The sequence below is a fragment of the Bufo gargarizans genome, chromosome 1, assembly GCF_014858855.1.
Source record: "Bufo gargarizans isolate SCDJY-AF-19 chromosome 1, ASM1485885v1, whole genome shotgun sequence".
Taxonomy (NCBI): Eukaryota; Metazoa; Chordata; class Amphibia; order Anura; family Bufonidae; genus Bufo; species Bufo gargarizans.
In genome coordinates this window covers 412,392,217-412,406,513 of record NC_058080.1, presented here as the reverse complement: position 1 = coordinate 412,406,513, position 14,297 = coordinate 412,392,217, and the positions used below count along the sequence as shown (strand labels likewise).

General features: G+C 43.4%; 1 protein-coding gene across 5 annotated transcripts in view; it reads right to left on the bottom strand.

Annotated features, from left to right (window-relative positions):
- Positions 1 to 14,297, bottom strand: part of CCDC171 (coiled-coil domain containing 171) — a 142,440-nt gene that overhangs the window by 19,194 nt on the left and 108,949 nt on the right. For 2 of the 5 annotated variants that reach the window (XM_044271521.1, XM_044271533.1), the window contains 6 exons: positions 12,987 to 13,172; positions 8,887 to 9,032; positions 8,467 to 8,521; positions 6,488 to 6,619; positions 5,805 to 5,957; positions 3,027 to 3,819 (listed from right to left, as the gene is read on the bottom strand). In XM_044271521.1, the coding sequence (XP_044127456.1) occupies positions 3,637 to 3,819; positions 5,805 to 5,957; positions 6,488 to 6,619; positions 8,467 to 8,521; positions 8,887 to 9,032; positions 12,987 to 13,172 (855 nt within the window). In that variant the 3' untranslated portion in view covers positions 3,027 to 3,636. Of the gene's footprint in view, positions 1 to 3,025; positions 3,820 to 5,797; positions 5,958 to 6,487; positions 6,620 to 8,466; positions 8,522 to 8,886; positions 9,033 to 12,986; positions 13,173 to 14,297 lie in introns of those variants that run through there. The other 3 variants (XR_006387032.1, XM_044271554.1, XM_044271544.1) reach the window with 3 other exon arrangements.

Here is a 14,297-nt window from a genome sequence, read left to right as displayed (position 1 = left end):
CCTTCAGTGATGTTTGTGAACAAGGTCCAGACCAAAAAGTCAATTCATTTTTCTAAAGTCACCATACAATTTTCTAAACTGACTACAGATTTGTTAGTTAATGTGAATTGATCACCAATTGATTGTGGATTATAAATATACTTTCACCTAATTGCATTTGTAACGCCCCAGAGGTGCATTACCACCTTTGCACCTTGCTACTATCTCCTATGGTTAACCTAACGTCATCCTATGTATTCATTTCTAGGTCCTGCAAAATGTGTATTCATATTTCTTATTTTGTAACTGTTTACGTGTAATGTGCCTGGTTCAACAGCAGGCGGCAGCATAAATGGCAGAGCTACAGGGACAGAGAATGGAGCCTTTCCTTCCATTCTAACCCCCCCTCGGTGGTGTGGTGGGCGTTGCCCCACTTGCTGCAGGGAGGGAGGAGGGTCCAAGTTAGAGTCAGTTCAGTTTACCCCCTATTAGGGGAAGGAAGCAAGTGCCCATCCCTGTTGAACGTGGCCTTGCCCAGGCCAGCCAGAGCACCTTCAGCTCAGCTGGATATGGAAGCCACAGCTTAAGAGCCTCAGGAGCCAGGAGAGAGAGAGAGAGACTCCCTGGTATAGCATAATTTAGAGACAGACTACAGAAAGAAGTTGCAGCACCCAGAGAAAGCTAAGTGACATAGCTATCCTGTCAGTACAGCAGAGCCAGAGAGCAACAAATGTAGCAGAGAGGAGTTTGCCTGCCACCATTAATGCCAAAACCTGCTGGAACCAAGACAAAGCCTGAAATTGTTTGGAGAAACGTTTATTCATGTAAAGCTGTTATCAACTTCATCACAAGGTCTGGACTCAATTTATTCCTTCATCACCTACCCCCTTTGCTCTGCTTCGGACGACAACGACTGGGGTCCAGCGTATACAGGTAGGAGCATAGTGACACGTGCACCAACATTAAGGGACATTTCGGCCACCCTACACCACTCTGGAATTCCTATACCTGGGTACCATCCACAGTATCACTAAAAGGCTTCACTGCAACAGACGCCACAACAAACATTTGCTTTAAGGGACCCCATGGCCGTTGCTGTGCGTCGCACATTCAATTGCTTAGAGTGCCGTTTTCTCCACTATGTACCTATCCATTCAATGTGTACAGAGTTCTAGCCCTTTGCAAAGTTAACCTAGTCCTGTTGCAACAACTTATCAAAAAGTCATATGGATGTGACATGGACGCAAAGCACACATGAAATGAACCTACAAACACCACTGAAGGACTGCTATAAGCAGAATGATGTCTTATAGAAACTGCCAACCCTTGATGGCTTATTACTGGTACAGAGATCCAAACCATTTCATAAGCTGGAAATGTAACCTGTCAGCAGGAACTTTTAACGTCCCCTCAATACGTCTCAAAATCTGAGGAGTTGACTGTCTGAGTCCTCAATTACATCAGGAAGGCTTGTGTGCCAAATGATGCCGTTTTGTCCTTGTGTGCTCTGATGCTCGATATGAGTCATGTTCTATACATACAATTCATTCGGAAAGTCTTAAGAGGTCCATTCAATTTTTCACATTTTGTTATGTTGTGGCCTTGTGCTAAAATAAAAAAATAAATGAATAGGTTGGACTGGCACTCTGTATGCGTGATATAATATGGATAAAAATGGTAATGCAATATACAGTGATCACACAATTTAATTCACACAAAAAAAACTCAAAACATGTTAAAATACACACCGGTGTGTATGTATAAAACTTGATACAAAAAAAGGATAAAATGGCTTAATAATTACAGCAGCATTTCTTGGGTTTATTGATTACTGGAACTCTATAAGTCTAGATCATCTCATGAAATAATACTGCTGCTGTAATATTAAGCCATTTTATCCTTTTTTTTGTATCAAGTTTTATACATACACACCGGTGTGTATTTTAACATGTTTTGAGTTTTTTTTGTGTGAATTAAATTGTGTGATCACTGTATATTGCATTACCATTTTTATCCATATTATATCACGCATACAGAGTGCCAGTCCAACCTATTCATTTATTTTTAATATCCTCTTCTGTATGGGTGATACAGTATTCTTGGCCTAGTCCCTATCTGCACAGGAGTGAGCTATTCCTATAACTTTTTTTTCTAAAATAAAAAATATTCAGGTTTTCCCCCATCATTCTGCATGCAATACCCCATAATGACAAAGTATAAACAATTTATTAAAAATGAAAAACTAAAGTTCTGTATAGACATAAGTATTCAGACCCTTTTCTATTACACTTGGAATTTAGCTCTGGGGCCTCCAATTTCTCTTGATCATCTTTGGGATATTTCTACACCTTGATTTGAGTCCACCTCTGGTAAATTCAGCAAAACAAAATGGGAAAAAAGTGAAAGGGTCTGAAGACCTTCCAACTGCCCTATTGCTGCATTGATACCACCAACCTCGGCAAATTTCCTCAAATTTACATCTAAAATACATTTACTGTTTTATTGTTCATTAGTGAATGTATCTTATCAGCCCAAAAGAGGTATTTTTTATATTTTTTGAAACTAATAAGTAGGTTCAATTACAAATCCAGAGACACTACAAAATGGCAAAAATGATGATTGACGCATGTACGTTAAAGGGAACCTGTCACCAGTTTTATGGTGTCCTAACTAAGGGCAACATAAATAAGTGACTGATTCTCTAAGCAAAATGCTGGGTCACTTTCTTTAATTGATCCAGTCAATCTGCCAACATCTTGTATTGAAAAGCTCCAGCTGATAATGATGAGTCATGAATATTCATGAGCTCCTGACTCTCCCCGCCCACCTGCTGCTGAGTGACAGTTATTTTCCATATGAATATGCAGCAGGTGGGCAAGGGAGTGGCTATAGCTGTTAATTAAATAAGCGCTGGACTCAATGACATCACGCTGGACTCAAATCAGCTCATTAGCATGCGGCATCTTTGTGTGTATATTATGAGGTAACCATCTGTCACACCAGTAAGTGAATACATCTAAGGCACTTTTTAGTAGTTAATGATTGTATATAATTAGTTAGATTATAATCAAATATCCACATGACAGGTTCCCTTTAAAGCAGTATAAAAAAAATAAAAAATGTTGTTACAGCAATATTCCCTATGTATTACGCTGGTCCTCTGTCTTCTGACAGATCATCAGACACACATTACAGCACTGAATTTTTTTAGGGTTTAAAAATATATATAAAAATGTATAAAAAATTCTGTACAAATTAAATAATAAAGCTATGAAAAAATTGTATATAAATACATAGCATAAAAAACATCAGTGCATGATACGGGTATGCTCCCTTTGGGAGGATATTCTGCGGATTTTCTACCACTGAACTGTGAGCAGAATATCCGCAGCGTTTACAGTAGTAGCAAGGTGGATGACATTTTATGAAATCGCATCCATAGGTCTGTGGATTCTGCATCATGTCAATGTATGAGGTGCAGTTCCACAATGGATTTTGCCCTTTGCAATGTGTAGGGTGAAATCTGTAGCACAATCCACGACACGTACCCTAACCGTGATTATATACACAGCAGACATGATGGTAATAAAGAGCATTTACAGCCGGACATGTTGTTTTTAATAGATGGCAATAATTCCAGTGCTGGGAGGGCAGTGGTTACATCTTCGTTGGCAGCTCTTGCATGGCTGTTGATGTAAGGTTACTAACAGACGAGGAGTCAATAGGCTGGAAGGTTCTGCTGTTGATACGACTAAAGTTCATATGGCTTTGGGAGAAGTCCGGCTCAGCCTGCAGTGGTAAAAAGTCTGAGCTTGGCACAGTGTTGGCATCAAGCTTTGCCTGGTGAATTAAAGAAACAAATAACGTTAAGAGCATAACAGCAAGGCATGGACCCGCTATGCTCTACACATGATAGCGATATCTTTTGTACAGGAACAAAAATGGTGAATAACTACCCTATAGAACCAGGCATATTGCCTGGTAGGGTTGATTCTGCTGAATAAAATGATACCCATCTTGTCTCTAGTCGAGATATCTTCTGTTTTATGTTTATGCAAATTAGCAATATCGAGTACCAAGGGGCTGGCTGTAGCTATTGGAGCACCACTAATGCAACGCCCCTGTGTTCTGTTCACTCCTCCTCCACCTTGATTGACAGGACTAGACCTCTCGTCTAGCCCTGTGTTCTCATGTCTGCGTTGGGGCTCACTAATATAATGTAACAAATAGCCATTGGGATTTTGCTCATGTGCTGTTGTGAAGATGTGGGTAACGGCCCTCACTGGTGGCAGTGGAGCATCTGGACCAGGAAGGGAGGGCTGTGCAGGGAGGAGAGCATGCTCACCTCATGATCCTTCCAGGGGCTACACTAATCCCCTCTCAGTGAAGCCAATGGATTTGCTGCTGCTGCTGGCCGAGCTGCACAGACTCATAATGCACATGCGTCAGTCCACTTGGGAGAGTGCTGGAAGGATCATGAGGTGAGCATGCTCTCCTCCCCATACAGCCCTCTCTACCTGGTCCAGTTGCTCCAGTGCCACCATCGAGAGCCGATACTCTCATCTTCACGACAGCACATTAGCAAAATCCCAGTGAAATGCATGATTCTGCGAACACAACGATGGTGGACCACCAATAACTAATTGTTACATTACATGCCTGCTACCCTGGTAGTTACGTCCATGGTTTGGTGGAGGCCAAATAGAGGTGTTTCCAGAGAAATGAGCAGCCACGAGAGAGGTCTAGTCTGGCAAACAAGAGGGTGAGGAGAAGTGGTAGAGTGGAGAAGGTCATTGGAGAAAAGGTTAGCTGGAGATTAGGGAAGAAATACTGAAAGCAGCCAAATGCTAGAGAGTTATGAATGGCTCCTACGGTAACTAAGCCTATGCTCTGAGTGACTGCCTCGGTCTGGTGCACAGTAAACAGGAGATGTCCAGTATTTTCAGGCAGAAAATACAGAAGAGGAGCGCTCCTTCCCAATCAGTAATCCTAAGAAAGTGCTGGAGTCCGTGCGGTTGCTTTTTGGTGGGCTTGGGTTGCATATCACTTTGGTGTTCCCTGATAGGTTTGCATGCAAATGATATCACACAAGGATTCTCTCGGGAAACACCACTCTTAGGGTACTTTCACACTTGCGTCAGAGGATTCCGGCAGGCAGTTCTGTCGCCGGAACTGCCTACCGGACACGGCAATCCGGACGCAAACGGATGCATTTGTGAGACGGATGCGGCTCCGTCTCAAAAATGCATTACAATACCGGATCCGTCTTTCCGGTTGTCATCTGGAAAAACGGATCTGGTATTTTTTTTCTCTCTCATTTTTAAATGTCTGCGCATGCGCAGACCGCAAAACCGGATCCGTTTTGCTGGAACACTTGCATTTCAATGCTAATTAATGCCGAATCCAGCATTCCAGCAAGTGTTCAGGATTTTTGGCCTGAGAGAAAACTGCAGCATGCTGCGGTATTTTCTTCGGCCAAAAAACGTAAGAGGGACTGAACTGATGCATCCTGAACGGATTGCTCTCTATTCAGAATGCATTAGGATAAAACTGATCAGTTTTTTTCCGGTATAGATCCCCTGTGACGGAACTCAATACCGGAAAACTTTAACGCAAGTGTGAAAGTACCCTTATAGGATAGTAGTCCAGTAAATCCCGAGTTTATGCGGCAGATGAGGGACATGAAATATGGTGCTGTCCTGCTTGATGGTGGTACATGACACTGCATTGTCTACACATAAAGACACAGTGACAGCCAATCACTGAAAGTCATCAAGACTCCACTATGACAAGAGTGGTAAATTAAACCCAGCATCACCATTTACCGGAGACAAGCTCTTGGTCTCGCGAAGGCACGCGGTCTGCAGCTCGGATTTTAGAGCAGCAATGTGCTTTTCATGAAAAATGATCTCTCTTTCCAGAGCAGCTGCTTTGGTGCATGCGACCTGATAGATGTCCGAAAAGCTCTTAATCATGTTCTGTATGAAACATAAGAAGAATTGTGAAACCTCTATATACAGTATATGTTTATTCCATGGGTTAGTCTCTTCCTTAAGGCCCCATTACACTGCTCAAATGAGAAGACTATCATCGGGAAGGAAGTGTTTCTTCCCGACAATCACCTGCTCGTCAGTGGAGGAGAGCGCTGCATTAACATGATTCCTCATACAGAATCACCGGCTGCAGAGGGCTTAGATCGCACAATCTGCTGCCGGCAAATGATTTAGCTGTCCACACCAACGGTAATCAGCGGCACCTTTACAGCGCCAGGTATTTCTGTGAAAAACATAGATGATCACGTGCCAACAGATACATCATGATGTACTGGCTGGACTCCCTTCACACAGAATGGAAATTCTTCTGCATTTTGATACCTGACGCCTACTAGGCAAAACTACTAAATCATTAATGATAATGGCAATAGAGTTTCAATCTAGTTGAAATCCAGTTCAATGGAAAAATCTTCTCAAAAAAGGCAATGCTACATACAGGCACATATAAGGAATACCTGGCAAGCAGTGAAGTCTGATCCTCCCGTGTACCCTTTCATTTCAAATATTTTAGGTGATAACTTTGGGAGCTGGAAAGCGAAATCTTGCAGTGATGTTGCTACCCGTGATAAAGAGGTCTGATCTCTCATCTGAAAGGTAGAAACAATTAATAAATTACCAGTCATACTAAAACTGGCACACATCTCATCAGATCAATACAACATGCGTTTCATATCACTGTAGGAACGTTCAGGGGTCTTTCATGTGTTTGAAGTCACTTGCCAATTGAAAAAAATTGAGGTAGAAGCAAACCTTTTAATAACTAACGTACGTTAAACGGATTTTTGAGAAATAATGAGTGTAATATGGAGACACAGCGGTTACATTGCAAGGTCTACTGGAGGTGGGGATTAAAGGGAGTGTGTCCAGGGGCGTAGCTACAGGGGGTACAGAGGTAGCAGTCGTTACTGGGCCCAGGAGCCTGAGGGGGCCCAAACACCCTTGTGCCACATGAGAAGACACCAGTGTTATAGAAAAACACCAAGGGGTTAGGTCAAACTACTGTTTCAATTTTTTGCCGCAGGCAGCATGAAGGCCAGGGCCCATGAGCCTTTAGCTATGCCCCTGAGTCTGGCAGTATTTTAGAGCATGCTAAACTGCTAACAGCACTAGGTGGGGGCTGGGGAGAACAGGACAAACATATCCTTGGTGGAGCTTTTATCATCAGCTGTAGTGATAATATGAAGTTTTATTCTGCTAGATTCTGCTCTCTCGAGTACACTGGAGGCGGGACTTAGCTGTGAAGCACTCTCTGCATTCAACTGCCCCACAGCTCCTCCCGTTTGCTGAGTGACAACTGTAGCATCCAACCAGATGAGCATTTCATAGTGTAGCCTTGCCTCCAGTGCACTTGAGAGACAGCAGAATCTGGTAGGATAAAACTTTGTACAGTATTTACACTGCTCTCGATAGGAAAAGTTCCATAAACGGTATGTTAGACCTGCTCTCCCCTAGCTCCTACCTAGTACTGTTAAGTGACAACTGTAGCATCCAACCAGACCACTACTGCTGTCAAATCAGAGCAGAGGGAAAGGGCTGTGAGCATTTCACAGTGTAGCCCTGCTTCCAGTGCACTTAAGAGAGCAGAATCTGGCAGAATAAAACTTCATATTTACACTGCTCTGGATAAGAAAAGTTCTCCCCAGCCCCTACCTAGTGCTGTCAACAGTTTAGTAGAACTGCTGACAGACTCCCTTTAATATAACTGCCTATAAAGTGGTAAACAGATATGGTATTACAAATATTTAAAATATCTGTTAAAAGGGAAAGAAAAACATGAACTACCTATCCACATAACCAACGCTTCATTCAAACGTCTCCTCACAGTGATTGTGCAGCGAGAAGGACCAGAGGGCTTGGAACAGGTGAATCATACATTTATCGCTAATCCTTAATGATTTACGGTACATGGAAGAACCGCTTTACTAACAGAATATAATATTGTACAGATGCACTCTTCAGCACCATACGAGTTACAACTTCTTAATTTATAGTACTAACATAATATGTGAACCATACATTTCAGACTCAAGCACATGGCCATATGGGTCTGTCCAACCTCCAAATTCCATAGGGCCGCACTATAGCTGTAGTGTATGGGGCCTTACTGTTTTACTTTTCGATTTCAGATAAAGTCAAACCAAAAAATGTATTGGGGAGCACTATAGTAGAATGGTTCTCTCATAGAGGCATGGGGTAAATATCTGAATAACACCGCACCAGAAGGAAACTGTATAAGTACATGGGGATCGGCTACATACTTGCGAGCCATGCAGTTTCTGTGACATAAAGGGGATTCCGGGTGCAATACATCCAGTTTCTGGCATGTGGCGTTCCCATCTCTGGATCACCACACATGTGAATGTACCGTAAGTCCTTCAAGAGTCAGCAGGTCCGGCTTTTAGTGTACCATCATCTATACTTTACAGGGTATTACCTTCTGAAACTCTGCTGCAACGGATTTCATATAATTTGTAATGACTTCCTTTTCCCTGTAAAATGAATAGCGGTAAAAATTGTGTCTACAAAATCCATATTCATTCAGGTTTAGCATAGTGGCATAGAAAACAAGAAAGATTCAAGCAGCATTATGCAGCAAGTGACTCTTGTACGTATGGATGCATGGTACCACCACCATACAACAGTATACCGTCATATAGTTGACTCATTATTGACCGCACGGGACACTACTGCTACTGAGAAAAGCCATGTGAATTGTAATGTTTTTAATGTGCATTACTGAAAAACATTAAAGAACAGATGTATATGTTCTGCCTGTGACATTATGCCCTGTGGATGGAAATTTAGCACAAACGATCTCTGGTTTGTATGTGATATCCTACGGGTTCTCGCTCACCTATCGGCTGTACGCAGGGCACTCTCTGCCCCGGAGATGCTCTCTTCCAGTCGACGCTTGTCCTGCTCCAGCTGGGTGAGCTGTCTGTTCTGCTGACGCAAAGATTGATCTTTTCTCCGCAGATCCATTTTTGTTTCAGAAAGACCCTGCAAGCAGGAGAGGGGAGAAGAGAAAAGTGCTGTCATGGAAGCAGCATGACTGCAATATACGCCATAAGCTACAGAAGAAAGCGTAAGATGGAGTAACACTCGCTGAGATCTTGGCAGGTTTCAGCAAAGTTTCTTGGAAAACAAAATGCAATTTTAGTAATTTTCTGATATCTCTAAAAGTACTTGTTACTTACTAATATCATTTAAATGGGTTCAGGAAATCCATTTTCCTATTCCCCACGAGGAAGTTCTGTGTTATTAGTGGGGTCCCCTCATCCCCATCTCTTGGCCCGAGTGGACAGCAGTTACAAAGAGCACCTCTCCTTCATTACACAGAGAGGTCACTGATTTGAATATCTAAAGCAGGGGGGTCTCAAACAGGTGGTCCACATGCTGCCCCTGAGGCACTTATCTGCGTCCCATGACCCCTTCAGTTTACGTCGTACCACGGAAGCCTATGGCTCCTGTCTCCTCCTCATAGGCTGCAGGTGACTAGGCCTGAAACCTATGAGGATGTAGAACAGAGGTCACGGTAACGTAATCACAACCTCCAATGCCAGATCTCAGGTGCAGACAGGAGCACTACAAAGGGGAGTACTACAGGGGGGCATTTATATAGGCCAGAGTACAACAGAGGTGCATTATAATACAAGGGGGGGCGGGGGATTAATACAGGGGACATTATTACAGGCCAGAGCACTACAAGGGGGCATTAATACAGACCAGAGCACTACAAAGGGGAGTATTATAATAAAGGGGGCACTACAAGGGGGGCATTAATATAGGCCAGATCTCAGGTGCAGACCAGAGCACTACAAAGGGGAGTACTACAGGGGGGCATTTATATAGGCCAGAGCACAACAGAGGTGCATTATAATACAAGGGGGGGATTAATACAGGGAACATTATTACAGGCCAGAGCACTACAGGGAGACATTAAAATACAGGGGACACTACATGGGGGGCATTAATACAGACCAGAGCACTACAGGGGGGCATTGATACAGACCAGAGCACTACATAGGGCATAATAAAACAGGGGCACTACAGGGGGGCTATAACTGCAGGAGGGTATTGGAACTACAGGGACACTGCAGGGGACATTAGAACTACAAGTTGCACTACTGGGGCTACTACAAGAGGCATTGTAACTACTGGGAACACGTAGCTTTATTACTACTGTGGGCTCTATAGCGGTGCGAGGGCCCTGTTACTGCTGGGGGCACTTTGGGGAGCCTTATTTCTACTGGGGGCACTGTGGTGGCATTTTTATTACTGGGGTACTGTTGAGCATTATTATTGGGCACAATGTGGAGGGCATTGCTACTCATGGTGGCACTCTTGGGAAGCATTATTGCTATTAGGGGTACTGTATAGGGCATTATTAATACTGAGAGAAGTCTCAGAGCACTATCACTATGGGGGGAGGCTATCTGTATGGCACTATTTTTGCAGTATAGTATTTGGGGACATTAGAGAGCACAGCGGACACAGTATTGGGGGTAGTAGAGGGATGACAATGTTGGGGCACCAGGAGAAGGAGGATGATAGAAAAGTGAGGAATCCAAGATGTCTGTATGCCAAACTCTGCAGAGACGAGATGCAGCTGAAGGAAGTCGTCAAGGCAGTCTGATCCGAATGGGGGAAATGAGGAAAAGGAATGTCTACAATCAGAAGAGACGTCACTGGATGTAAGAGATATGTAGTGCTGTATTCTATTGTATTCTATTAACAATATTGTATCGTATTTGAAATGAATGAGGCCCATCAAATTCGATTTTTCTTTTATTTGTGGCCCATATTTCTGGCCAAATTTGAGACTGCTGATCTAATGCTCAAATTTTCCCTGTGGTGCTGAACACTTTTCTGGTTTCCTCAAATGTTACAGTTGATTTCTTGAGGTTCTAGCATGGAGACACTTTGTGATCAGCATATTCTCAAGGGGCTTTTCATACAAATAGGGACAGTCCAAAGCAGTCAACCCTTTAAGGCTACATTCAGACGGCCGTAGGTGTTTGCAGTCTGCACAGGGCCGGCCCTATATAGAAAGGCCTATTCTTGGAGGGGAAGACTTGTGCACCCCCCCTCATGTAGAAAGATTCACTGTTCACTGTAAGTCTGGTTATACAAGGCAGGAAAGGGCAGGCTATGGTATCATAATAGTGTGAACAGGTTTTGCCCCCCAGCAAGCCTTTCCCTTGATTTTTTGGCTCTTCTGTTAAACAAGTCAAGATTTATAAGGGGCATCCATATGATGCCACTAAAAAGTAAATGGCCGGCGCTGGCTGATCTGGTTGCAGATATCTGCTTTGTCTAGCTAAGATGGATGGCTAGACACTGGTGCCTCTGCTCCACATAAGCACTACGGATTATCTTTCCTCTATCTCACAGACAATAAAGGGGTTATCCGAGCACCCTGCCCCCCCCCCCCCCCCCAAAAAAAGAAAAAGTTATTGCTTTTAGGGAAACTGCTTAAAACAGAAAAATGCTCATTCACCTTTTGAAAGCCCCTTAGTTCCAGCACAAAGGCTCCTGTGCCCACATTTTCTGGCCCCTAGTGGATTGGAAGTTATGACGTTGTGTCTCTGATCATGCTGACTGCTGCAGTCAATCCCTGAATGGCTGCAGCAGTCACCGTAATCTCCTGCCCGCCAGGGACCACACAGGAGTCTCGGTGCTGGGAAGGAAGGTCTTTCAAAAGGTGAGTGGGATTTTTTTTCTCGTTTTAAGCAGTTTCCCAGAGTTTACAATTTTTTCTTGGAGAATCCCTTTAAAGAAGTATTACAATTAGATTAAGTTATCCCCTATCATGTGGATAACTATTAGATCAGTGGGGGTCCTACCGCTGGGACCATCATTGATCACGAGAATGGGGGTTGAGTACTCCCTATGGCCCCCCTGAAATGAACGGAGCAGCTAGTCGCATATGCACGTGGCCACTCCAGTAATTTCTAGGGGAGTTCCAGACATAGCGGAGTACAGCACTCGGCTATCTCCGGAGTTCCCATAGAAATAAATGGACCTGCCGTACGCATACCCAACCGGCCACCCTGTTCATTTCAGGGAGACTGCAGGGGGTATGGGGCCACCATTCTGGAGATCTATGAGGGTCCCAGCAGTAGGACTAATAGTTATCCCCTATGCTATGGATAGGGGATAATGTAGTCTAACCAGAATACCACTTTAACTTTTGCAGAAAGTCTAAAGAAACTTACAGAACTCCAGTTTGGGAACTGTAATGTGGACTCCCTGAACCCCACTACCATCATGGCCACCTTTACTTGCCTGTAACTGTTGCTCCACTTATTTTAGCACCAGTTTTCACACCATTCTCAAGCAAAGGGTGACTGTAGTTTAGACCCTGCAATGACAAGGGGTCATAAATCGTAAAGGGAAGTGAACCAGAGCTCTGACGCTGTCCAATTGATGTGGATATCACTAGGGCTCTGACTAACTCCCCGATGAGAACAATACCCCCTTGTCACTGCAGGTTGGGAGCCTAAAATACTGAAAAAACACAATCGCCAGAATCCATGGAGAGGCAACAGAAGCCAAGTTAGGCTGGTGCTACACAGCGATTTTGGTCAAGACACCCGTGCAAAACCAAGGATGGTTGCGCAGCAGTGCAGCCATAGAAATGAATGGGGTCTCAGCGCAACTCAGAAGCTGCTGCGACCCCAGAATGGCAATGAAATGCTGTATTATTTTGCAATTCTGCCGTTGTGGCAGTTTGTGAGTCGGGCCGTGACCCCATTCATTTCTATGACTGCAGGCTACAGAATGATGCATGATCACCTAATGGATGTCACGGCCAAGAATCGGCATGTATCCCCAGCCTAAAGGCAGCCGCGATTGCTGGAGGGCATGAAAGGACCTCATCAAGAGACTCAAGTAAATGTACTATTTAAAGTAACACACGAGACCCACTGAACATATTCCCAAGGCCCGCACCTTAACTGCTTCTGACAAGGTTTGATCTTTCTCTGCTTCCTCCTGGGAGTGTAATTCTATCTTGTGATTGAGCTCCAGTAACTGCTGAGACTGCTCAGTTAGGAGAATCTGGGCTTCTTGTTCACGTAGCAATGCGCTGTTTAGCTCACTGAAGACCATTCGGAATTTCTCATAGGGAACCACTTTCTGAAAAAGCAGAAATAAGACACAGAACCATCTTAATAATGAACAAAATCTATAAACAGACTTGTAGCACTTAGTAACTAGTCAATTCGAACTTTAAAGGAAATGTTCACATTTAAAACTCCGCTGTCCAATTTACGTAGAGGTACAGTGAGTAACTTTGGAAACAGCATCATTTAGCTTGTATTCATCCTCCAGAGCTGCATCCACAATTCTGCCAGCCAAAACAAGCTTGTTCATAAGCACATGCTGTATACACCAGAAACGTTCCCAGCATATAAGGTGAAATGGGCTCAAACACAATGAGAACAGAGTCTTAGACAGCTGTTGGTCAGATACCTGTTTAGCTAAGAGCGCACTTTCCAGAATCCCAATAAACATGCAGTTTTGGATTGAACGAGTGACCATATTTACTTGACGTGTGTTCCCACCAATAATGTATAGCCACTAGGACCTTCACTAGTCCCTAGAATGAAGTAGATACTGCCCCCTTCTGGTTTAGTTGTATACAAGACAAAAACGCCAAAAGGATAATCTGTTCTTTACCTAGGATGGGGGGGCCACTTTGTTTTACGTCTGATTGTAGCAGGCCCGACTGCAGAGACCTCCACTGATCAGACACTGATGGCATGACCCTTTCCTTTATACTTTGCCCAGTCCAATAGGGAATCTCTAATCCCTTAAGAAATGTAGCATGAACAAACATGAGCATAATAAAACACAAGACAGACTCCATTTCAAAGGAAATATTGGGCCAGATTTATCATTAGCTCAAGTCAGAATAATGGAGTGAAAAAGTCGCAAATTTTTGCGCAATCACTAAAACTGCGCAAAAATTTGCGACTTTTTTCTGCTCTGCACTATGCTTGCTAGTTTTCTGAAAGTGGGCTTGTTTTCTTATGTAAATTAATCTCTAGACAGATTTACTATTGAGACTATTTAAAAAGTCGCAAAAAAGTTGCAAAAAATTGCGCAATTTCACTCCAGTGAGGACCATGCTTATGAGACTTTTTAATAGAACATTCAGCTTTTTCGTAAAGATGTGCGACTTTTGTAAAGCTGCTTACAGACGGATAAACTGCTACCGTCAAACCACATTTATTACAGTCTTAAAGGGCCGATCATAAA